Here is a 25,921-nt window from a genome sequence, read left to right on the forward strand (position 1 = left end):
TTGTAGATACATAACGTTCTTTTTTGATTAATGAAAAAAAGTGTTAAAGAAAATTCGGGCACCATCTTCTTTTGCACGTCAAATCTTCAAAGCAAATCTTAAAGAAAAAAAAAAAAAAAAAAAAAAAACACCACTTAGCAATAGTTTGAAAACCTTCTGCATAATCCTTTCCAGCCAGCGACTTGAAACTCTGAAAGAGGCCTTTACTCTTCGCTTGCACTGTGAGAAAACTCATGACTGTATTTTTTATTATATCTTCCTTCCATATAAGCAACTATTTCTCCATCTAATGGATGGGTTCCTGACACTGTTTGGTTGTAATTGTAGCTTTCATTAGGTGCAGAACCCTTAATTGTTTCCCGAATTCTTTCCTTGTCTGTAAGAAGCGTTAATACCGTATAATATGATAACTTCAAATCCCGCGCTATGGTATTCATCTCCTTTTCCCTTCATATTGCTGAATAACTTTCATTTTACACTCTAAATTAATCTTTTCTGAGTTCTTAGCTGCCGTATTAGTAGATGAAGGTATTTAATCTTTTAGTAGAAATTTTATGAGCATTCGGTAGAATTTAATTAATGCACCATACGCAATAGCACGAGAGTTAAAACTTTAATAGAGGCAACTATTTATTTAAAACTGGCAGAAAAGGCAACAACTGTATTTCCTTTTGAAATCTAGGAAGCGTTTATTGAATGCTATTCTGAAATGTTAAATAATTTCAACGTATTGTTTGCCGTTGTAAGGAGGCGTTGAAAACCCTTGCTTGTCAATGGTTTGTTTCAAACAGGCAAGGTGTTTGCATTCAATTCACCTTGGATGATATTTTTCCCCACAGTTCCAGCTTTTTTTTTTTTTTTTTCATTTTCCTTTCTTTTCTTTCTTTCTCTCTCTCTTTTTTTTTTTTTTTTTTTTTTTTTTGAGAATGAAGCAACATGTGAAATTGTTCCAAAAATATCTTTATCCCTACCTTGAAGCTGTAAGTTAAGAATAATATTTAACTTTTTGGTGACGTCTGCGAGAAAAGCAAAATCCTGCGGCCAAATCGGATCTTCTGTTTGACGGAAGGATTGGTCTCGTTCTTTAACAAATTCTACTAGGCAGGAAGCAACTTTTGAAAACTTTGTAAAACTTTGCCTCTACTCAACCAACGAACCTCCATATGAAATACTCAATCACCAACCATACTGGTAATATAGTCCAGCAGGCAAGTGCCTTGAACAAACGTCTCTGAGTTGCCTGTGTTCTAACTTTGTTCACTGTTTTAATTATTGTTTGCATTACATTGCTCATACTTAGAAACTTCCTACACAGTCCTGGTGCATTACACCATAGTAAGACAGAAATTTCAGAAATCTGTTGACTTTACGACACAAGGTAAAATGTGCCTGTCGTTTTTCAAAATGTTCGTCAATCCCTTCTGCGACGTTACCAAGCATGTATTACTGCTGATGGTCGCAATTTGAAATTTATTGTGAATACTGTATTGCTACAAAGAAGCACTCTGCGTTGATTTTGTACATAAACACATTTTCCTCTCGTGTCGTTTTTTTTTTTTTTTTTTTTTTTTTTTTGCGTTTCTGCTTTAACCCATCACTTTAGACCCTATACTCCTATACAAAAAATGCATGTTTTAGTACGCTCCACCACCCTCCAAGTTTGTCCCATGATCTATGAAACACCCTGTATAAAAGAAGAAGTAGTTTTAGGATTTATTTTAAGCAAGCAAAAATTAAAGAAAATTCTAATGAGACAGATGTGTTCGTTTTCTGCTGCATAACAAATTAAATGTTGGTACGATATTTGACACTGGTGGACAATAAGCATCTTCAACATGTTTCAACGTCGAACGACATTTGGTCTTAATTAGCGTTAAAGCTGAAAAAGTAATTTAATAAAAATATGTGGTGCTAAATGAGAGAAGAACCTTTAATGTCATTTCAGAAATAGTGAGAAATCTAGTTCTAACTCCAGTCCAAAATTCATCAAGGGTTTTTGCGAAAACTCAAGTTTTAAGTTTGAATCGCAACAATTTCCTTTTATACTTTATATAACAGTTCAAAGCATTAATGTCAATTAATGTAATGTCTTTAAAAGTGCAATCTCATTAATGTCAATTAATGTAATTTCTTTAAAAGTCTTATGAATGCAGTTTCTTTAAATTCAGCCATCGAATTGAATTTTCGCGATCCCGAAATTTTGATTTGCGACCCCATTTGGGATCGCGATCCATAGTTTAAGAAATTTTGATTTACGACCCCATTTGGGATCGCGATCCATAGTTTAAGAAACTTTGATTTGTTATAATTTAGGAAGTAATCAATGTCTTAAGTCATCAAATACAGTTTTACAACTTGTTTACTAAACATACTGACATAGTTTTATGACTGGAGTTTTGAACTTAATCTAGCTCCGGCTAAGCCAAAATTAAAGACCTTTTTATATTTTTTTCGGTAAATAATGTACCTTTGAACTATCATTCCGTTGAGCTTATTTTCAAAAAAGCAACTTATGCTTCCGGCAAAATATGTGAAGAGATAATGACGCCTTATCTCGCAGGATGAATGCACGTTTGGAATGCATTAAATGTAGTTTAATCGACTGCTACTAAATATACGTCCTTTTTAAGAAAATTCCCCTCAGCCCAACCGGGAGCATAAGGCTTGGAGATATAGAGTTTTAGGTTATCAAACATGTCATGAGCATCGTTTGAGAATGCAACCTTAAAAATGTGCAATTACGTTCATCTGCAATTACGTTCAAAGCTTATTTCGTTGACCTATCAATAAATCAATAAAATAAACTGAGTGGGCAAGTATAATGTTGAGCCTGGAATCAAAATAACGATAATTACTCAGGAAACCAAGCGGATCACTAAATTCTTAACACACGGCTATTTCGGGAGGCGCGATCCTTAACGAAATCCGTTCATTGACTGAGAAAAGAATGGACTCCACCCTTTCACTAGAGAGGGAATTTTGAGTTTTGAATGGGAATCACTTAACGCGACAATACCTTTTAGAGAAACTAAATGAATATCTAAATAATCCTGAAGCTACGGGTGACCAGGTATGAAGGCCACTGAATACCGGCTCTTTTGTTCTTATTAACGGGCACGTAACTGGGTTAGCTACGCTTGTAACTCGGAAAAGGAGTATTTAATTTCAGCTTTCCCCTTTCAGCAGGTTTGTATGCTCGGAACTCGCGGTCTTGCGGAGTGTTCCAATAATGTGGTTCAATCTCATAGTCATCTTCTTACTCGCCGGGCAGGTCGTGTGTCAGAGCAAACCGTTTCCTTTTGGACCTAGGAGAAGAGTGCTCCCGGGTCAAAGGTCATCTGGCTGTTTTGATTGCGTCACTGAACTGAAGCAATGCATCTTGACATGCACTGAGAAGTTCGACTGCTCTGAAATGAATGTCAAAGGTAAGGGTTAATAATGAAGCAGAGTTTTACGATTATAAAGATTCATTAGTCTCATTTGAATTAGTGTAAAAAATTTTAATGCTAATATAGAAAATTCACCGCCTCAGAAATATCAATAAAATGTATGCATATAAAAGTAATATTAACAGTATTCATATCTATGAAGCATCGTATATTAAGATAATACAGATATCTTCAAAAATATATCCTTCTCAATGAGATGGGAAATAATCCTCTATATCATTAAAAAAATTGTAAATTAAGGCATTGATGTAATATGTAATTTTCTGGGCGTATCGGAAGATATTGTATGAAAAATCACTATCGTGGACAAATGACGAACATACCACGGCTAATTTAAGATGCATTTTCGTGGCCTATGCTTTAGAATCTTTTTGATTTGCTAATACTTAAGAACATGTCTTAGAATAAATGCAGATTGTATCAAGGTAATAATAATAACAGCATATATTTAAATTTACCTGTACTGAACACATATCACAGATCACAGATAGGACAAAAAAAAAGGGGGGCCGAATGTCGGTATTACGCGCATGAACATTTTAAATGCTAATTTGAATGAATTTTAATTATTTTAAAAATGGGATACAAACTAATGAGAATTCTTGAATACCTACGCATAGTAAGAAGCTTACAAAGTCTATGCTGTTACTCATATTTTCTACAAATCCTAAAGATAGCTCTAAGATGGTCAAAGTATGAAAATATATATCCATCAAGAAGTCAGCAGTCAATATTAATTATAATAATAAACATTGTTAATCTTGTAGTGGGCCTCGAAATTGGACCACAGTGATCGCATGTGGCTTGAGAGTTGACCATCTTTAGCAGCATGTTATCATATACTACGCAGAAGTTACCTGAATATAAAAAGAAAAATAATACTTCTGTTTTGATGGAGAGTGGCTTTCAAATTAAAAAAAATCAGCGCTTCTTGCGTTATTCGTCTATTGCGAAATTATGTGAAATACAAATTAGTGAAATAAATTAAAATTATTAGAAAAAATATTAACTTAATTAAGTTGTTTTTAACTTGCGACAGCCGGTATTACTCTTTCTTCAACTACATTTCCACTCTCCTTAGTTTAAATAGAAAAAATTTTAAATTATATAAAATTGATAAATATTGCTGAAATCTTAAGCAATATTCATTCATATTTAATTATTTTTAAAGGAAGAAAGCTGTATTATTATTAGAACGAAAAGAATATACTGTATATGATTCCAAAATTCGGTATGATTTTATTTTATCAAGCATAATATTAAAATAAAATTACAGGCTTTATCACACTTGCGTGTAGTGAAAGCGTTCTTGATATCTGAAGGTATTTTTAAAGAGTTTACATGAGCGTAATCATTCCCATTTATTCTTATTTACCCTATCATAAATATATGTGATACTTTCTACATCATAAGTATATTAATATGTTATCATTATAATCACATAAAATCATATTAATTGAATTAATATGATTTTAAAATATTTCAGAAACCTCAGTATTTCAGTGCGTAAATTTGTGATACATTTTAGCCGGTGTCAGGCCAGAATAAAATGAAAAATAGAAAGACTTTCCTTTAGCAGCTTTTTTTAATACTCGATGTTACTTCTTTTCATTTTCTTAGGCTTATTTCAAATAAGGGAAAGCTTTTAGAATTTTATATAAAATATTTTAATAGCGGTTGAATTTATGTAATTTAGAAACCTGAGAAATATCACGTATTTAAAATAAGAAATATTTTTTCCCGCTCAAGAAATTAAAAAACAGAAATGCAAAACTTGCAGGATGAAATTGAATTATTTTTTCTTATTTCGTTACTTTACAAAGCTAGATAATATATATTAATGTTCTCGAGTAATCCTGAGTGAGTATAAACTTCTGAATGCAAACTACTCGTATTACAGTTAATTTGCGTTTTACAAAAAATCGCTGAATTGGTTACAGTATGAATTGATTGTGATTTTCAACTACTTCCCGCAGTGCATTCGCATCGCCTTTTATTTTTTCTCAGAGGGATCAGAGTCAGTTCTTACTCTAACAAACGAAATGCGCGGTGGTACAGATCAATTACTTTAGTGTAGTTCTTGAAATTCAGATGCTTGTACTAACTCAAGATTGCTTTGGAGAATATGAATACCCAATGAACTTCCTGTACTCTCCTTATTCACCGATTAATTAGCAGTTAAATGTGTGCTTTAGTTTGCTTCCTTTTCTATGATGAAAATTAAGATGGATGTTCATGGAAAATAAGAATAAGTTTAAACTTTTAATCACTTTTTAAGAAAGAGAGGGTAGGAAAACCCACAAAAACTCTGATAATTGCCCGGTCACACAACTGACAACTGCACATATTTTTTATTGTCGGGCCATCCTTGCTGAATTGTTGAAAACTGGAATCATGTTTAAGAGACCAAATCTCTATGATCTCTATGACATTTTGTAAGTTGTCAGGGTTGCAGTTGTACTTATCTTCGCCCATGGCACTATTTGAATAGGCCTTTATCATAAGCAGAACCTGAAATATTTACTTTTGATTGCCATATAATTTTATGATATATTGCATTTAACAGGAATAATTAATTATTTCACTTTATATTTCGATCTAAATTAAACGAAATCATCAATGAGAAGTGAATTTTCCTTTTGCATTAGCATGCGTGAAAAGTATTTTATGCATCTGAAGCATCACTTCTTCGTTATGAATTAAATAATAAATATATGCCGTTGTAGCTGCTGAACTGTATTGCAAAATAGGTTCCAAAGAGTTTAATAAGCATATCTTATTTGACTTCAGGCCCACCAGCGGCCGAGTGGTAAAGACGCTGAACACTGGTCCGAGGTTCGAATCCCGCGAACGGGGCTGGCTGCATGGGCGTTTTCGTGGTTTTTCCCATGTGTAACGCGTATACGAGCCAGTTTCCCTAAGAAAGTCCTCCACGAAGGCATCCCTCCCTTTAGACAGATAGCCCTCGTGTGCTTTGCCATAACTGAATAATCCACTAATCTTCAAATAATCTGAAAAGTGTGTAAAACGAATACGATTTTTTGTTAATTTTATGAACTGATTAAAAGACTCTTAGTAATCAATCCTCAAGAGTTCGAAACCAATTCTGACTTCTTTTTTGGATATCTGTTTGCTTAAACATATAATCAAATTCCTTAAAATATTACGAGTAAAATACAATAACACTGTTACCATGATAAGTAAAAAAATTTAGCTCTGGACACAGTAGAGGAGAAGCAATAAAAGATAAAAATAGTAAAATGCAAAGAACTGCGCAATAATTTCATTGAAGGCCAAGGGGAGGAGTCAAAACCAGAAAGTATTTGGCTAAAATATTTGACAATGCTTTCTAGATTCCGATAACTTTTTTTAACCTCTTTTATTTTAAATTAATATTTTCTTAGTTCATGTTCTCAATTTTTAACTGTAACAAAATTTACGACCTAAAAGTTTTAGAATTTTTAACAATTAAAATTAATTTAATACGAAATTTTATATATTTCTTTTTATATAAATTTATCGTTTATAGTAATAATAATATCTATGTGATATTTATTTTCTAATTATTGAGGAATGTTAAATAATTTATACTACGTCATTGCTACTGTGATGGTTTGTTGTGTACATAGCTGGAAATTACCACACAAAAACTGGATCTTTACCGCTTATGATAAAAATTTTGCTATCAGATACGATTCTTTCCCCAAAAAACAACCTTAGCTTGAAGATAATTTTCCCTATACTTCTAAATTTACTTAAGTTGTTATCCGTGCCTTTGGAAACCGAGCGAAATAATAATTAGTTATTTTAGGAAGTAATTTTACTAAAACTAAGTAAAAATGTTTCTATATGCTTAAAAATGATATTATCTTTTATTTTCCTAATTAGTTTTGAGAGTCATTTTTGACCAAGAAAGGAAACAGTTGAGTTAGAGTTTGTTGGTTTCATAAAAAAAGCTAATTTATTTCTCATTAACAATTATTTATTTTCATAATTTTTTTTAGGAATACAACAAATGTAAGTAAGTTTTCGGAACTATAACAATATGAGTTTGAAGGTAATCTTTATCAAATTTCATTGCAAAATAAAAAATATTTTATGAGAAAACTCTTAAGGAAATTACCTGGCAATGTAATATGATAAAAATGTCATTGAAGTCACAAATTGAAATTCCTTTTCACTTCTTATAGCTAGTTAATGTAATTTTTAATTTGTATTAAAATTTATAATTAATGTTATTAATGTTTAATTAAAATATGTACGAGAAGAAATAAAAGACTTTATTAAATATAGCCAAATTGCTACAGTATGTGTAATTTTAAAGCTTAACCTTGAAGTATAAATATAAGAATCAGACCTCAAGTATTAATCTGCATTTCACTAAGCAGATTTCTTTTCTCACAAATATCTGCAGATTGCCTGTAGAGATTTATGTAATAGTTTTTAACAAGCGTTTTTCTGTACATTTAACGCTATGCTTTTTTCCCCTCTTTGAGAAAAATATTTTGAAATTTAGAATTATGATCAGTATTATGATCAGTAACTTTCTGTATATGCTGACTGAGGATTTCCGTATGTGAATTTTAACTGAGATGCTCATTCCATTTCATTTGATTTCAAAACAAACGCAACTTTTTCATTTCAATACGTTTGAAATAAGCTATATGTAAATGCACAATGTTACTTTAATACATTTAATTTTCTTAAATGGATAACTATAACAGAATAATATTATTACGCAGATGATTCTAATTCAAGCATACGTAGAGGATTGAAATGTTTCCATAGTACCGCTTTTTGGTACATCTTCAGTTACACGTAATATTTTCAGAAGGCTTAGAGCCTTTGCTTCAAGCGCATAATCTAGGTAAAACTTGTTCCATGGCAACTCTGGGAGTATATTTTTAATGCAAATTATGTATAGCAAATTACAGTTTCCCTATGAGAAAACAATCTTCGGAACTTTTGATGTGAAAACCTTTTTTTCAGAGCAAAGGGTATTTGCTACTGTTTCATTAAATTTATATATGAGCATTTTATACTCTTGGCTCGAAACTAAAAGTATTTCATCCAGAAGATTAGGATATATTGATATAAATTAGCGGCTTAGGATATCAATCACTATCAGAATAGCAGAGTGATTACTTTCATTACAATCATGTTTTTTGGTGAAGATATGCTAAATTTGTACTTCAAATGAGAATCGAGGCTTCTAGAGTTCGCATTCTCTGGCGAACAAATATTCTGGCTTATTCGTAGGATAATTAAGCATCCCGTTTTTTATTAATTTATCTGTAAACTCTTATTTCTCTTTTTCTTTATCATTTGTCTACAATTATACTAATATAGTTTGAGTAGCACTCGGTCAGATGAATAACTGTGTGACAAATACATTTGTGAACTGCCGTTAATAGCATAAAATGATTCAAGTATTGTAAATATCTTGAACAGACTGTGGGCGAGAATCAGAATCAATAATGCTTTAGAATGTCAGCCTTCTATTATCCTTCTTACATAGCTCTACCAAAGGGTAAAAATTAAATATTATAATGATTTTAAACTTTAGCAAAAGATTTTCAGTTCATTTTTATGTAAAGCTATCTACCTCATCAAAATCAGATTGAGTGCCCTGTTGCTTTGTCGTTGAACAGTATACGGTCAGAAGGATTAAAAGCAATCCTCCGGCTTTTCAGTATTGTTTCATTGAGTTAGAAAAGAAGGGAAAGAGAAAAAAAGTTCCTTTGAGGATTGTAAAACGATTGTTAATTCTCAGTATTAGTAGTTTATCTGTCAGAGACACATCAAAGTTTTTAAATAAACTCGGGTCAATAGTTATGGGTATAGTACTCCTACTGAAAGAAAAATGCATTGTTTGAACAAAACAGTTTACTAGCAGACTCCTTACACTCAATGTATGAAATATGATATGAAATTACGGGAGTGATATGATATGATAATATGAAAACTTCGTATTACGGTTAAAAAAAGAAAAGAAGAAAGAGTTAAAAATATAAAGAGGTGAAAATGCAAAAGAATTTTAAAATATGAAATAATATCTGATATTTACAAACTCCTAAACTAAATCTTTATCGTTGAATGGAATTATAACTTCAGTCGAACAGAATTTGAATTTTAAAAGCTCTGGCATTAGTTTCAGCATTTCGTTTTATCAGAACCACTATTTCTTCTAATCTGTTTGGCGAACATGTGAGTGTCCTGAGTAGAACAGTAAGTTTACTTTAAACTATGTCCTTGAAATTGTAAAAGATATGACAAAGGAGGAAGGGTTTAATTACCCTTTACAGCCGCTCCCGCACTTTGGGATACAGAGACCAGTACTCGTGGTCTGAACGTAAAAATAAGAACTACAAACTAACTAAATTTAACTATTTAGTACCTATTTCCCCATATTTGACTATTCAACATCTTTTGCCCCCATTTTATAGCGTATGACCGTTTTTATATTCCCGAAAATTCCCCGAGGTAATGCATAAAAACCTTGGAAGAAGGAAAAACAAGTTTCGCTTTCCCACTAAATCCATAGCTTTGTTACACGGTCTACCCCAAATCATCACTTTTTACTTCTTGTTCTCTGTGTGATCTGCATACTTTCGCAATATATACGAGGAGAGGCTCAGAAGGCAAAGAGATTTGCCCCCATGATTCCTATCTCCAGGATCCTATTTCAGGCCTTTTGACGTCAAACCTGCCCAAGAAGTTAGCTAGTTGAACGAAATAGCGCACTTTCTGCACGCATGAATAATAAATGCATACTGAAGTAGCGAAGGAGCATTCCCCCATCAAATTCAGTAGTCGTTAGTTGTTGCATTTGTTTGTGTTAACGAAATACACCTAACTTAGCTTGAAGACCTCATGCATTAAGCCAGTATAGTATTGCTGGCCGCCGAGACGGTATAGTGATTAGGGGAATCTGACTGCGGTACCGAAGGGCCCAGGTTCGATTCCCGGAGAAGGCATGGATGTAAAATTGTCTGTCCCTTCATAGGACGGTAACGGTGACAGCCTATTAGGTGCCTCCACAATAAAATGACCCCCACTTCTGGCCTTAGACCCCTAAGGCCAGTGCCGTTATAGGCAAGTGCCCGCCATTGGAGAGGGGGGCGTATTGCTGCGAAGAGCTTTTGGTGAGATTTAACTGATGTGTACTGTCTTCCGCTGTGGTAAGAACAGTTATTTTTATTACTGATCTTTGCCAAAAACGTAGAACTTTTCGTAGTGCGTAGCCATAATTGCTTATCTGATGTGATTCATTATGCGGAATTAAAAAAAAAAAAAACACACACACACAGAAAAACAGGAAAATGCAAAGTAGAAGGAATAATCTCGATGGATCTGCCAAATCCAAATGAGAGTTAAAGTTGAGGAACAACCCATACGTATTGAATCCTCCTTTGGAATTTTGAGTTATTTCCGTTTAAGATTTTTTACAAGATACGCTCCGTTGGTTTCAACTACAAATTCATTCTGAATATTTAATAATCTAAACGCAATAAAACAGCATAATTTTGAAGGCAGTTTTGTAAGGAATTCAAATTTTTCACAGATTTAATATATCTGCTTTCGAAGTTGTGACTAATTCTTGGAAAATAAGAGATCAGTAAAAAATAAGACTTAAATTTAACACAAACATTTTGCTTTTTTATTTCCTTGTAAAATAAAACCGGTGAATAGATACACTCAGTGAATGTTGACCAGGAATATTTCAAGGCATACAGGCAATTAGTATTGAATTGATGAGGCTTCGTTTTTACTACGGCTCTACGACTAATGCAGGTCATTTTACCAACCATAAATTCACTACTTCATCCCAATGCTAGCTCCCATTGTCATCGTGAAAGATGAAATTTCTGTCAGCAGATGAAAGAACTTTTTCTACTCTACTTAGTGAATATATTCATTCGTGACAGCATTAATTTCACCTACAAAGCTATGCATTTCAAGATTTGAGATGAACCTTTATATCACCGGCGATAGGACGCTTCATGCTTGAACGCATCAGGGTTTAAATCCCACTTTTGTCGGCGTTATTCAGGTATTTCTTCTTTTTTGAGTGTAAAAAAGATTGTTGCTTTGATCATTACAGGTAACCTTATGCCACTGATTCATAATGCATCTCCCATAATTTTGACTACCAATGGACTGTGAATCAGTGGCTGTAGCTGTTTATCCCTTTGTTTTAGGAAGACTTTCATTGCAAGGCAGAAGACTACTCAGAAGTCTGTGCAGCCTTCTGAGCTCCTAAGCCATTTACTTTCAGATTAAAATTCACTGTCCATTTTGGAAAAGTAATTGAATTCTCCAGTTTTTATATCGGTCAAATATATTTCAAGCTGAATTAGCAAGACTATAGACATTTTCTCAAGATAATTATTCAATTTTCCAGGCTGTTCGTCATAGGAAATGGCTAACACGTTTTCTAACTTGTGAGTGATGGCAACCACATTTCATGACGATTTGACAATGAAGCATACTTTCGTTGTGGGAAGAAATAATCTAAGTATTTTGCCAGCAAAATCATACTTTAACACACACACACACACACACACAAAAAAAAAAAAAAAAAAAAAAAAAAAAAAAAAAAAAAAAAGTCATCAAAAGCTTAACGTAGCCTTCGTCTCTCAAATGCGCAGTCACTATCGCACGAGACAATGTTTCATCAACTGACAATTGCTAAAGTCAAATTTCTAATATACTCAGATTGGGAAAATATTAAATCTAATTAAAAAATTTTGAAAATCTAAAAGGCGAATTAAAAGTAAACATATTTGCAAGAAAAAATATAGTTTTTGTTATTTAAATCAGTTACTTATTTTTCTAATTTTTAAAACTTATTTACTTTCCATTGATCACTTTCTAAAAAGTTTTCTGTGTAATGAATATTTATTTCAGCTCCTAGATTTTTCTTACCAAGAACTTAAAATCGCGGAAGTAGGAAAAAATTGAATAATCAAAACTGGATTTTTCTCCATTAATATCATGATTTAGAATATACCCGAAGCTATTTCTTTCATTTTGTTGACTACGAGATTTACAGCACAAAGTAAGAGATGTCAAGAATTAAGTCTGATAAGCCATAACTGTAAAAAACACATTATCGAAATTGTTATGATTACAGCTACAGCTAATCTTAATAGTTTCGAGAAATGTTCAAAACAGAAAGGCGATCGATGTTGTTTAAGAAAAAAAAAAAAAAAAAGTTCTAAACTTCTTTAACCTGTAGTGGAAGTTGCTTAGCTGGTTTCGTAGTCGTTCGATCTATAAAATCAATTTAATTCTTTCAGATGTGTCAGAGAAAGCGGGTAAGGATTCCCTTTTTAAATATACAAAAAATAGTGACCAGAATGACAGCAAGAAACGGGTTTAAGAATTTGAACTCTTACCTCTCCGCAAACAAATAAAATTTCTCTTTATTAAGTTTAAAGTTGCTCTCAGTCAAAAATATCTGAAAAATAGAATTTATTAAAATTTTTTAAAAGGTTTTGGATATATTCTCCAATAAGGAAAATAAATGACTCCGATTTGATTAATCTGTGTCAATTAGGATGCTGTTTTTCTGTAAGATACTTACTGTATATTCAAAATTTTAAGAAGCCTGAATGCAAAAGACAATATCTTAAGTGAACGTTCTAATTTACACACGTGTACTCCAATTCCCATACCCTAGACTGAATTAAAAATTTACTTTTACTGAATTACGCAAAAGTTTCGAAATCTCAAAATTCAAAATATATATCCTTTTTATTTTTCTACGATTCTGACGTTTCCTTTTTTTCATCGAATGCGTACATTCACGAACAAATACATACAAATATTAGAGATAATAATGATAAAAATCGCTATTTGCGTATGTTGTTATTATTATTACTACACACGCAAATTATTACAAACGATTCTGACGTTTCCTTTTTTTCATCGAATACGTAGATTCAAGGACAAATAAATACAAATATTAGAGATAATAATGATAAAAATCGCTATTTGCGTGTGTAGTAATAATAATAACAACATACACAAATCCACATTTAAAGAAATAATATATGACATCAATTTGAGCTGGCTTATATTAAAAAATCTTAATTAATTAGAAACTTACATAATTTAAATTTATTTAGACTTAAGTTGAAATTTAAGTTAACAATATGGGATAAAACTAGTATACAAATTAAAATATTTATTACTTTAATTAAAACGTTCTACGTACAAAATGTGGGGGAGTAAGAAATTCCAACATAATGAGACTACTGGTTGCTACAAAGGCCAGTGAACGCCCTATTTTTTGTACACACTAATGACGTGACCATTTAATTTTTTACATCGGCGAATAAGTAAATAATATTAAATAAATCCAACTAATAATAATGAATTACTAATGCTCGATAATGCAATAAAAATAATACATATTACATGAATAAATTACTAATGTACAATATATAGTAATAAATAAGTTGCTAATGTACGTATAACATTAGTCAAAAATTGTAGAAAAATATTAACATCGAGTACATGAATTCAGAAATAAAATGAAATACGGAATAAAATGAAACGATATTTAAATTTTTTCTTAAATTTTATCCCATTTAATTCTTATTTGAAAATTTCATATCAAAATCATGTTACAGACGATGAAATGGTGATTAGAAAGTAAGCTTACAATACTACAGGTAACGAAATATTGATGCATATGTCCATTAGTAATTGGATAGATAAATCAACGGAATATTAACATTTTCGTGCGGGTTTGATTCCTGAAGAGTTTAGCTAGTGAAGAATTTTCGTGGTTTCCCTTAAGTTCCCTTACCGGTGCGACCCTCTTTCGTTTAGAAAGACCAAGGATAGGTCTCATGCAAGCAACCTTCGAGTACTTTACGACTACCATTTATCTTTCAATATAATAAAAGTAAGAGTCTGTCTGTATCTGTGTGTGTGTCTTGCTTTTGTGCTGCGCGTAAGCTAATAGACCCAGGGCTACGAAATTTGGTATATAGGTGCATCTAGACAGGAGCCAGTGCATCTCCAAGCAATTTTTTCAAAATTGAATGAGATTTTTTTTAAAGTTTTGTGATGAAACCGGATCAAATTGAAAATTCTCATTATATCAGCAACAATGGCACACAGCCATTGTTGCTGATATACCACTGTTGCCATTGTTGCTGTTATTAGCACTGTTAACACTCGGAAAAATGAGGGTGATAATTCTGGCAGTTTTTTAATTTAATGTTTCTCTTGGGTATTGGACGTTTGTCAAGAGAAAAGTGATAAAATTGCATCAATTTATGTTTACGTTTTCAGAATTTTTTCCTAGAAGATTCTTGAAATTCTTGAAATAATTCTTTTCTCTAGAAGATTCTTGAAAGTAGGCTGACACATTTTCTCAGAAGATTACCTAAAGTATCGTGACATTTTAATACATCATCCTATATTGGGCGTTATTAAAACATAATGATTTTTCTGTATATTTTTTTCATAATTCTAATTTGTAAAATTCAAAATTTCAGAAAAAGAACTATTCAAACTGTCGAGTAAGAAAATATTTGAAAACATTTGACTCATCAGAAATGGCATGGACATTTATTTTATTGTAGAATTTTTATATATATTTTTATGTAGTTATGGTGGTGGTTAAGAAGAGGGATATAAACTATGTTTTTAACAAATGTTTAATACACACCTCATGCAATCAATTTGCTAAAAATCAAGATATGTACGTTTTCTGGTTTGCTTGGGAAGGGAGAAGGTTTGCTTTGCAAGGGGAAGGCGGGTTGTAATTTCAACAAAGGAAAAAAAAAGTTGGAAGAACTTACGGGGCCGTCGGTCCCAGGTGTTCCTTTTAGGCATTTTTACGGTACATTTAGAAGCCAGACGAAGGCTGGCCGCTTAGCGGGTAGTCTAACATAATATCCAATACAAAAGGTGTCCCAAAATGGCTGATACAATTTCAGAGATTAACTACAAGAAAACAATTAAAGGTATGAGTATATAACCTCTATAAACAGAAAGCAATATTGATGAATTATTGTTTGGGGAGAATAAATTAAATCATTGTCTGTTGAAATTACGAAGACATCATCTTTAAAAAGTGGCATCTTCTCTGAAAATGAGTTTTTGCATTATTCAGTACGCAAAAACAAACTTAACTGGAGTTTAACCTTCTTTTAGAACGCAGTTGCACAAGAATTTTACTTTACGAGCGTCATAATAGAGATTATATTATGCTCTTGAAGTACAAGGATGCACTAGGAAGGTAAAATACATTTGTTATTCATACGAGACGTGATATTCTTACAATCTGGTTAGTAACATAATTTACTGAGCAATCTATCATTTCACCTTTCAACAAGATAGCTCTTCTTCATTTTCATATCAGTTCTTAGTGAATTATTTAATACTATTCTACCAGAGAGTTGTGCCCGAAGTATTACAGTACAAAACTCAAATATCTGTGAAATGATCACATTGATTTACGAGACTCATTCCTTTATCTGCTTTATGTGGGACATGCGGAAAGACAGAATATTTGTTTCACCTCTTCCACTGGATACTGATGAACTGAAGTTGAGGATCACTGTAGTGATGAAAATGATTCACAAAACAATATTCGAAAAGTGTAAGATAAATTGGATTAAATACTGGATGTTTGCTCATTCTGACCACCTTTAAAGTAAATAAAACATTAAATATTTCCATTCAAAATAGTATTAAATCATTTGTATAACCATAGCACTTATCACTGTATAAAAACCTGAAAGTGTGTAGGGTTTATATTTATTTTAACTAACATTTATTTTAAGTTTAAACTATCTTTCCTGTCAAGCCTTACTTTTCCCTGGAATTGCCAATGCCAGAGTATGTAAATTTTAGTAGAACGCGCAAGGATTCAAATTATCAGCGGAAGTATTCTGAGTTAAATAGAAAGGAAACGAGTTCGAAACTGTGCTTTCTTGCTGCAAGAGTGTGGAGGTGGCTAGTTAGAAATTGAAGAACCACGCGTTTCGGCCTGTGTGCTTGCCTCGGCAAATTGTTAATCTTTCAACGTAATATTCAGAGTTTGCTGAATTATCAGCGGTATTTTAGAACGCGGTGAGGTTAGTTACGTTTAGAGAGCCTCGTAGTTAGTCACTTGTTATTATCTCTTTTTAGTTTCTTATTTTTATTTTACCGCCGGGTCGGCGTAGTTTGTGAGCGTCAAGAGCACGCATTTGTAACTTCGAAAGTTGAATAAAAGGGATTTAAACCCTTCTCAAGACTTTGGTCTATTTCCAGCTCTCAGCAGTCACCACTTTGTTGCGTGCAGGTTGGAAGCGCGCAACTTTACAAGTGTATGAGACATTTTGTATAAAAATGTTTTCATGTATCAGTCATCCCATACAAAACATCTGTATACTGCCCTACAGGGAATGCTCACTAAAGTTCGGAGTCAATCGAGGAGCTTTTGGAAGAAGTTAAAACTGTGGAAATGAGGTATGTGATTATGCATTATGAGCTAAGTATGACGACAGACCCTTAGTGTCAAAAGTTGGAGCTCAGTACTATAAAGCACTTTCTTCCTCATTCACAAATGACTTTAAAGCTTAGTAAGCATTATTTTAATATATTACTCATTAGATCCAAAAGTATGAATGTTCCTTGCATATACTCAGAGTAAATATTAAACAGCATTTGTGCTTTCTGAACTCAGAAAAGCAGCCTCTGTTAGGTTTCAAGACTTTTCTGGTTTCAAGACACATTTTCTGAATAACTTAACATAATGAGCAAAGTCTGATCTTACATAATTAATTTAATTTCTCAGGACAAAAATTCAATAAGAATTCTGTTATATTTCTTTTTTAAAACTGAGAACATTGTAAGATTTTCAACTTAGCTGTGAGCATCACTGTAGGTGGCAAAAATACTTTACCTAAAACTAGGTTATAAAATAGGAATACATTGAATTGATTATTTGATAATACCGAAATTTTTTCCTTCGGCAGATTTTTCAGATGAAGGAAGTAGAGCTCGTAGTTATATCAGGAATTTACGGAAAGTAAGCGGGAGCATATTAATATACATATCATATTAAGATAAAGTATAAGGTATGTATTATCAGAAAGCTTTCTCTTAACAGAGTGAAACAGTATATGAAAGCAGTCAAAAATGTTTAATTTGAATATTTTTATAACAGTTACACATTTATAATAATTATTTGTCAACAGTAAACAAATTTAGCTTAGTTTAAAAACGATAAAATACCTTGCGTATTTAGCATATTCAGAAGTTTAAACAAATTAGACATGGGATTATAGAGATTAATAGCACGTTTAACATCCACGTGAATTTATTTGCTTTTGTATACAATCAAACTCAACCAAAGAATAAAAGTAACTGTTAAGAATGACCACCGAATTCACAACCGGGAAAGTTCGCAGAAAATAAATAAAAGTATGAAATGCGCCTTATCAATAATTAATTCTGCCCATTACAAATGCAAACCTTTCCTGCATAACCATGACCTAATTATTGACGATTAGCATGCAATGCAACGAACCTGAAAGTGACAGATAACGCCTTATTGGATCAAATTTTAAATACGTTGAAGAGAAAATATGCTTGTTTACAAAATCAAAGTATCTTAAGATAACTATTTCACAAACTGAAGAAGAGACAAATTGTTTTTAAAAATGTATTTAGGTTAACACTTTCGATTAATTTCTCAAAATTTTATCTCTCATAGCCTGTATTTATATAACCACAACATTTTTATATACCTAACAAAACAGATATATTCACTGGTGTTAAAGTTTTTTCCGAATAAAACAACTTTAGAGTATTACTGATGTTATTGCTCATTTGTCAGCACTTCTTTGCTGTATTATAAGACATTTTATCAGTTTCTGTAGCAGTTATAATCCTATAAGAATGAAACATATTAAAGATGTACTGCTAGTGATTGAAACACAGCTATATCAGAACATCAAGTTTGCAGTATCTTACCCTAAAATATGTAAGCTGAAGCCCTGCTAAAAGCATTTATAATAAGCATCTTCCTTTATTAAAAAACTTTAAGCACAATTTAAACTTGTTCAACTATACATAAAACATATAGCAATAACCAAGTACATGGTTATGTCTTGCATAGTTTCCTATTGTGAAAATTTGTATGTAAGCCAACGTTCTCAGAGAAATCTCACGAAGACTAAAAAGTCTGTAACCTCTAAACTGTGCAGAGGATCTGGTAATATACGTATATGAGACTTTTAAGAAACCAAATTGATCAATTTCATGAGTAAAAAAAATCAATGGTAAAAATCAATGTTAATTTAAGTATCTGACGTCGAGTATTCTTAGCTATCATAAAATGTAGTCGACGTTGCAAAACTGTTTAGTGAATTATCACTATGTCTTTTAAAGTACTACAAAGCAGAAGAGTGTATAGAACCCTTTATTAACTCAAATAAAGTTTAACAGTCGACACCAGCTCGTGCTCACAGAAGCCAACATTTTTTTGTGTAAATCAAACGGTAATGATTAAACTTAAAATTGATGAAGTTAAGTATAGCCTAACGCTTCACACTTTAACTATTGCTCGAGCTGGCTGTGATTGGAAGTCAGCGTAAACAAGCCTAATGGCAACAATAACTCAACGCCGAAGAATTCTAATTGCTAGAGAATCAAAGCTAGCACCGTGCCCTTCGAGCAGCGAGAACACGCTGTAATTTCACCCTTCAAAACCTTCCTTTAATACTTCCTCCTTCCTATTAATTTGAATATCGCTTGTGCTGGAAATTTGAATTCGGGCAGGGAAAGGAAATGAGGTTTGATAGGAAAGGTACTTTAATTTAAAATAACCTGTTAGAAAATTAAATGATACTTTACAAGTATTTATTTCAATTTTTAACTACATGGAGGTAATTTCTTACAGTGTACCAATATGGGTTTTACAGTTCATTTTCACAGGACTCGGATTTAAGTTGATACGGAGAGCCTTCCCTCTGAGTTGAGAGGTTACTTTCGCTGAATACTGGTAGTTGGACCTGGTTTCGAATCCAGGTAAATGAGCTGGCTGTGTGGGTATTTTTCGCTGTTTTCTCCACGTGTAAAGGAAGTAAGAGCTGTTTTTCTAAGAAAGTCCACAACGACGGCATCCCTACCTCTAAGCAGATAGCCTTTGTATGATTTACCATATCCAAATAATTTAATCTACCTATTATGAAGTACCATTACTATTAGCACGCCTATCGTTTAGAATTCCTTAGTCGGTGCAAATAATAACGTCTAGGAAACTGCTGAACCGGTAAGTATTTAAACATAATATGTCTCCTGAAAAGCCTATAGATCTCGTTTCTAATTCGCTTAATAAATCTGAAAAAAAAAATTTAATTGAGCTATCAGTATTCAAATTTAAGCGATGTAGTTTCGGAGAAATAATGAAGCTGTAAATATAATAAATATAATTGAGAACATTGCAATAACGTTAAATATCGGAAATAATAAATATTAGGAAATGCTTATTCCTGCTTTGTGACCTCTAATTACTCGACGTTCCTATTTACCTCATTTTTAGGCAATGGCTTGAGATGTCTGTACGTAGCAAGGAATTCAACAACCGCGCTTTGCATAACTTAGCCACGCTCTCAATATTCCACTTGATATCATTTTGAGACTGATTGCTTTCAGTAACAAATATATGTAACTGTAGCCGCGATTAAAATGTATTTCTTTAAATAAGTTTTATTAAAATTACACTCAGAATACATTTAACGCTTCCCCTCGAGCATTTGAAGAATTATGTGCGTCTTATCGCTTCAAAGCTTCCATTTTTCTAAATTTCAGAGTTGTGGTCTTTGCTTGTGAATACAATTTAAACTCTCATTCTAAAGTATTTTTGAACAAATACATATATATTTAGATTTCATCCTTGATCTTTACAGAAGTTGCAATATAGGAAGCTTAAGCTTAATATGAAGTATTATATTCCATACAAACGTCTCAAGATGGCGTTAAACTAGCTTAAATACAGCATCTTATGTAAATTATATTCTCTTATGTCGATCGTTTCTGGAGTCAAAACATACCTTTGATTTTCTTTGTTACATCCGAAAATACCAGAAATAAATAGTATTTAAAAATATATTTGGGTTAAGGAAAGGTTTAATTTATTACACGAGAATATGCTTGAAGAAGTTAAACAGATTGAAGTAATGAAAAACTAAAGAACATCCCAAGTTCGTACCACAGATTTCAGATCTCTGCTCTACCATGTAAATCATGCAAAAGGTTAATTAGCAGTATAAAAAACTGCTCTAATTTAAATTTAAGCCCATTATTAACTAAGGCATATTTAATTCATAATTTAAAATGCAGAGTGTTCCTAAAGTCAAGAAATTTTAGCTTTAAATAATGAATTATTTGCATAGTATGGAAAAATCGAAAGATTTTTGTGCTTAATGCAGAGACAAAACGGCGATTGCATCATTTTGAAGGGGTGGTTGGATAACTGGTTATAGCAAAGAGCGTGTATTTGCCTAAGCAATAACTTTGAAAGCATTTTCTAAGAAAAACTAGCTCCTATTAGTGTTGCACTTGCGGCAAATCGGAAAGAACCCATGCAAGCGTGTCTTTCGAGGGGAAATGAATCCGAAACGAACTACCCGTGTTCGGCGGTCTTATCCACTTGACATTTGTTGGACTTCATTGTAGACGGTAAGTGGGTTTTTAGATTTATGGACTTCCTTCTATGCTAGGAATATACCCCCTGCGGGGCTCTTAAAAGAACAGCGCATACAATATTAAGCCGAGAATAATAAAAGACCAACCACAGCAGTCCAATATATGCATATTTACTACTGCATGCTTTATGTATGCTAGGTAGAAAGGTTTACTAAAACTTCCTAGAGAACTTCCTGTTAGGGGCACAATATTAAAGCGCATGATAGATCTACGCGATTCAGGGCAAACATGTATATTACAGCTCGTATTAGAAGCTGTCGGATGCAACACTGCATGCGAAATTTCTTAAACTGGAAGTGATTTCCTTAACTGCCGTATAATGATGAACTCTAGATCTTTCACAATCAAAAGATTATCCCTGTAAGCTTTGATTCCAATCCCCAAACCAAAAAATATTGCGTAATGGCGGTAAATATCAGGAAAAGTCGGGTGATCAGAATCATGGCGTCCCCCGAAAACATTGCGGCAATAACAACCGGATTGAAAATGTGGTGGAAAGACAACACCAGGATAAAAACATTCTGGTAGAAAAGAAAGCAAGAAAAAACATCGCAATGTAAGAAATTGCGGTAGAAAATACTCGGTACCCAGAATGAGATGGCCGCAGTTTCTAGAAAATGATACAATGCTTATTATCGAATAAACAATAAAAGCTATCCTTTCAACACGAGAAATCATTTGGCTTCTACATATTAAGCAAATATGAGTAATTCGAATTCTAAGAGTTAGAGATACTTTTGAACGCACTAGAAAATCATACTTAATAGGCTTGTAAGGTTTATCCTAAGTTTAAAACAGTTATTTTTAAGTTAATGCACCTTTCCTATCTCTCCTAGCTTCAGCTTACAATTTAGTACCAAAATGATTTTTTTGAATCGCGTTTAATGCAAATGAGAAGGCGCAGTATTTAACTCGAAGTTCCACTGACTTCAGGAGAGAGAATCAAGAATTTCCAAATAGCGCGCGTTTGCCTTTTGGCTACGTCTCTCTAAGCTGTTACTACTCTCGGCCGTATTACGAGCCCTTGATAGCTTCGCTAGATAATTCGATATTTAGGGGCCAACTAGTTTAGATTTGTGCTAGCTTCGACTAAATCTCTTTAGTTAGTCATTAGTTAGTTTTTATTTCTTACACTTTTGAGTTTAAACCCAAGTGGAGGCTTTGCTGTACTCCCTGAAAAAAGGGAGCCGACTGTACATCTTTATTTTGAGCGATAAAGGGTAATTAACCCTTCTTGAGTTTACGTTTCTATTTCTGAACTTAAACGATTATTCGCTTAGCTATTCATTAGGTTCCTCAACACTTAGTTAATAGATAAAAGGGAGGAACTTCTTATGCTTTATTAGGATATATTTAATATTATCGTGGCAAAGAGGCAAGACTGCGCCTGACGTTCGAAAGAACCTTGGGCACCATGCATGTGAAAGTACGACTTTGTTCAGTTCCGTCCCCAGTTTTGAAAGAGAGCGCCCCAGGACTAACGGGTCGGAGGGCCTACCCCCTCTTTCGCTATCAGCAACATTTCTGGAAGACTTCGGCTTGCAGCACATTTAAAGTACCCCCATGCAGTCTGAGTCACTAACTACTATTCCGGTTTTACTGAACATAATATCTGATACTGCCTTCTAAAATTCCAGACGGTCTCCTCAATATTGTATCCTTATGTTGTAGTCGGTAAATTTCATTTTATATGTTATTGCACTCTGCTGTTGATTTCTATTTATGTTATTGAATTCATTAAGTTGTAGTGATATGTGCAATATTTTTTTATCCAATGGTGGGCGCTTGCCTATTCAGCAACGGTCACTCCTAAGGCCAGAAGTGGTGGCCACTTTATAGTGGAGGCACCTAATAAGCGGCCACGGTTGCCTCCTATGAAGGGAGGGATGGACAGTTACAACCATGCTTTCTCCAGGATTCGAACCCGGGCCGTTCGGTACTGCACTAGGCTTTTCTAACCACATACCATCTGGGCGGCATGTGCAGTACTATTCTATTGATTTAGTTTTTAATTTCTTTTTTTTTTTCATTTTATTTATCTTATAATGTTATTCATTTTTAACAGAAGGCTTTTGCCCCATTGGAGACCAACGTCCAGACAACTGCTCCCTTTCAACTACCGCATTCCTAAATGTTTGTAAAACTGATTCGGATTGCCCAGGAACCAAGAAGTGCTGTCACAGTGGTTGCAGTAAAGTGTGCGTCAGCGCATTGCCAGTTCCACCTCATCAGGTGGGCAGGAGGAATCGCACTCCATTTAAGGTAGGTTGACTACAGAAAATATATTAAAAGTGATGATTGAAAATGGGCTTCCAGTTCCTGAAAGATCATAAAAATAAAAGGAAAAGGAAACAGACTTATTATGAATAAAATAGAAAAGATGTTTCAATGCCTTATATCATACGTGGACATTTGCTGAAATTTGGCAAAGCACTGCATCTTGCTATGAAAGAACGAGCAGCTATGAAAATGGGAACAGTTTTCCAAATTCCAGTCTATAGTTTCTGTTTTTAGCAACAGAATAGTCTGCTAACAGAAGAAATATTACTTGTACAAAATAATTTATGTAGCATAAAGGAATAAATATATTATGTGTTTAAGTTGTAATTAAAACCAAGTACTTTTTATAACAAAAACAGAAAATAAAAACTTATTTTGAATGTATTAGATATTCCTTTGACTAACGTAACTACTTTTTTATAATTACAGCCTGTTGATATAAAGGGAAGAAAACAGAAAAACGACATAATTCGCAAATAGTGAAATCTCTCTTTCAGCAAAAGAATGATATTCCAAGAAAGTGTGAACCTGCACATGTACTATTAGATGTTTGACTATTAAAGTAGGTAGCTACAGACTTCTGTTGAATTTTCCCCAATCCTTTTTTAACAAAAATATCATTCAATAATATTTTACAGTAGTTACTGTTATCGTCATTATGAAAAAAGTACTAAATTACTAAACGCAAGTAGCATAAGAACTTGTATGTGCTATTCGTATTTACTCCTTCAATTAGCAAGTGCTTTGTTTTGAACAATTTAGTACTAATATAATATCACTACAATTAGAATGTTAAAAGTTATTATATTCTTTTGGTTTTATACACATAAATATTAATCTCTGGTATTCGCATATATGATACGCCGCTTGAAATCTTGATAGGAAAACATAGACTTGCTATTCAGATATGTTAAGATCATGACAGAGTATACTTGCGATTCCAAAATACCTTTCAATTTATAAAACAACATATAAATAAGACTAATTTATAGATTATTTTACTTGAAAAGAGACTTCCTTTGCTAGAAGACTAAAAAAAATTGACAGTTAAGGGTATACTTGGTTTTGAAATATTAATCAGATGCTTGGCTAATAAAGACACACACAACGTAGTCCAGAAGCTGCAAAAATTTTAATAAAGAAAGAAATACAAAAATGCAAATCATCGGTATACAGCTTGTCTGAAAATGAACTGCAAAAGGAGGGATTTCTTCGGGTAACGTTGTTCAGATCAAAATTTCATCGACAGATGGTGGTGAATAACTCTCCAATAATGATCACAATAACACTGAAACGGTATTGGAACAACTCCATCTGTTTGCGAATACCATGAACAGTTACTTTAATGAGTTTCTTGCATGCCAGTAAAACATTTTACTCTGAGTGTGATCACGACTGTCGACATAATACCCTTTACCGTGGAAAGTTAAATTAAATATTCACCCCACCTTTTCATCAAAAGATCTCGCCTTGTGATTAATTTTCATGCGAACAGCACTCCTTTAGCTAATTTGTTTAATTTCTGCAGCTTTTTTAAATATTTAAAAATTTTGGACGTCCTGGACAAAATGATTAATCTCTGGCTTTTCAAGTCTTCCCTACCCTGAAGTTTTCTCATCTGAGATTATTGAGAAAGCAATAGTTTTGAATCAAATATATTTGTCTACCTCCATATCAAAGCTGACTGAAAGTAAATGATAATAAGAAATACGGTTAAATAATTAAAGCGAGCAAAAACAAGTTCAAACTTATAAGAAGTGTCAAATTTTTCAATCTGTTTTTAATGCCCATTAATATTTAGTTTTGCTTTGTAAATTTTTATTCTGAGTTTCATTGCTAACTTCATCATATATGAATTAGAGACATGATAAAAACCAACTTTTTTCAAACCAGAACATCATTTTTATAGATATGAATAGTGTTTCAGGGTTTCTGTAATAATAAGCATTTTAATAAATAATACATTAATAAAGCTCAGTAGCATTTCTGTTATGACCGGAGTTAGCAATGATTTTCATTAAGATCACGATTTCAATTTAAATTTAGATCTAGAACTAAAAATCTGAATACAAAAGGAAGAATGCTATTTTCAATCGTTTAAAAATTGTGTGAATATTTCCTGCGATATTTCCAGGATTGAAAGCAAAATTTCTTTTTTGTATAAAATGTAGCACATTCGAATCTTGATGTTATGTAAATATAATCGCTTAACTACATAAATACTGCAGCATATTAAAGTGAATGAAACCTTTCAAGTGCACTGAAAGTTAACGCTGAGTGACAAGTTATCATTCAGGTTAAAAAAAAAAAAAAATGCGAATTTGAAATCATCTGAATATTATAAGAAATTTTCTTAAATATTAGAAGTGATGGCTTTCTACAATGTAATTACCTTATTATAAAAGGAATTGTGTTCAAATTCTGTGCAGGATAATGAGACAGCATTTCAAAGAAGAAATCTTGTAAAT

At 32.7% G+C, this 25,921-nt stretch overlaps 1 protein-coding gene across 1 annotated transcript; it reads left to right on the forward strand.

Annotated features, from left to right (window-relative positions):
- Positions 1 to 3,171: 3,171 nt before the first annotated feature.
- On the forward strand, positions 3,172 to 24,030 carry LOC118198204 (uncharacterized). The gene is made up of 3 exons (XM_035369822.2): positions 3,172 to 3,425; positions 23,239 to 23,435; positions 23,883 to 24,030. The coding sequence occupies exons 1-3, from the start codon at positions 3,230 to 3,232 to the stop codon at positions 23,931 to 23,933; spliced, it is 444 nt and encodes a 147-aa protein (XP_035225713.1). The 5' UTR covers positions 3,172 to 3,229; the 3' UTR covers positions 23,934 to 24,030.
- Positions 24,031 to 25,921: the final 1,891 nt, after the last annotated feature.

Source organism: Stegodyphus dumicola, chromosome X1 (genome assembly GCF_044657685.1).
Source record: "Stegodyphus dumicola isolate Sdum_Otavi_A_Nest chromosome X1, ASM4465768v1".
Lineage (NCBI taxonomy): Eukaryota > Metazoa > Arthropoda > Arachnida > Araneae > Eresidae > Stegodyphus > Stegodyphus dumicola.

What these genes read in the sequence shown, in the direction of transcription:
- LOC118198204 (XM_035369822.2), top strand. Translation starts at nt 3,230, where the DNA reads ATGTGGTTCAATCTCATAGTCATCTTCTTACTCGCCGGGCAGGTCGTG. An exon ending in CTCTGAAATGAATGTCAAAG is followed by an intron (nt 3,426 to 23,238) that starts GTAAGGGTTAAT and finishes CATTTTTAACAG; the next exon opens with AAGGCTTTTGCCCCATTGGA. An exon ending in GGAATCGCACTCCATTTAAG is followed by an intron (nt 23,436 to 23,882) that starts GTAGGTTGACTA and finishes TTATAATTACAG; the next exon opens with CCTGTTGATATAAAGGGAAG.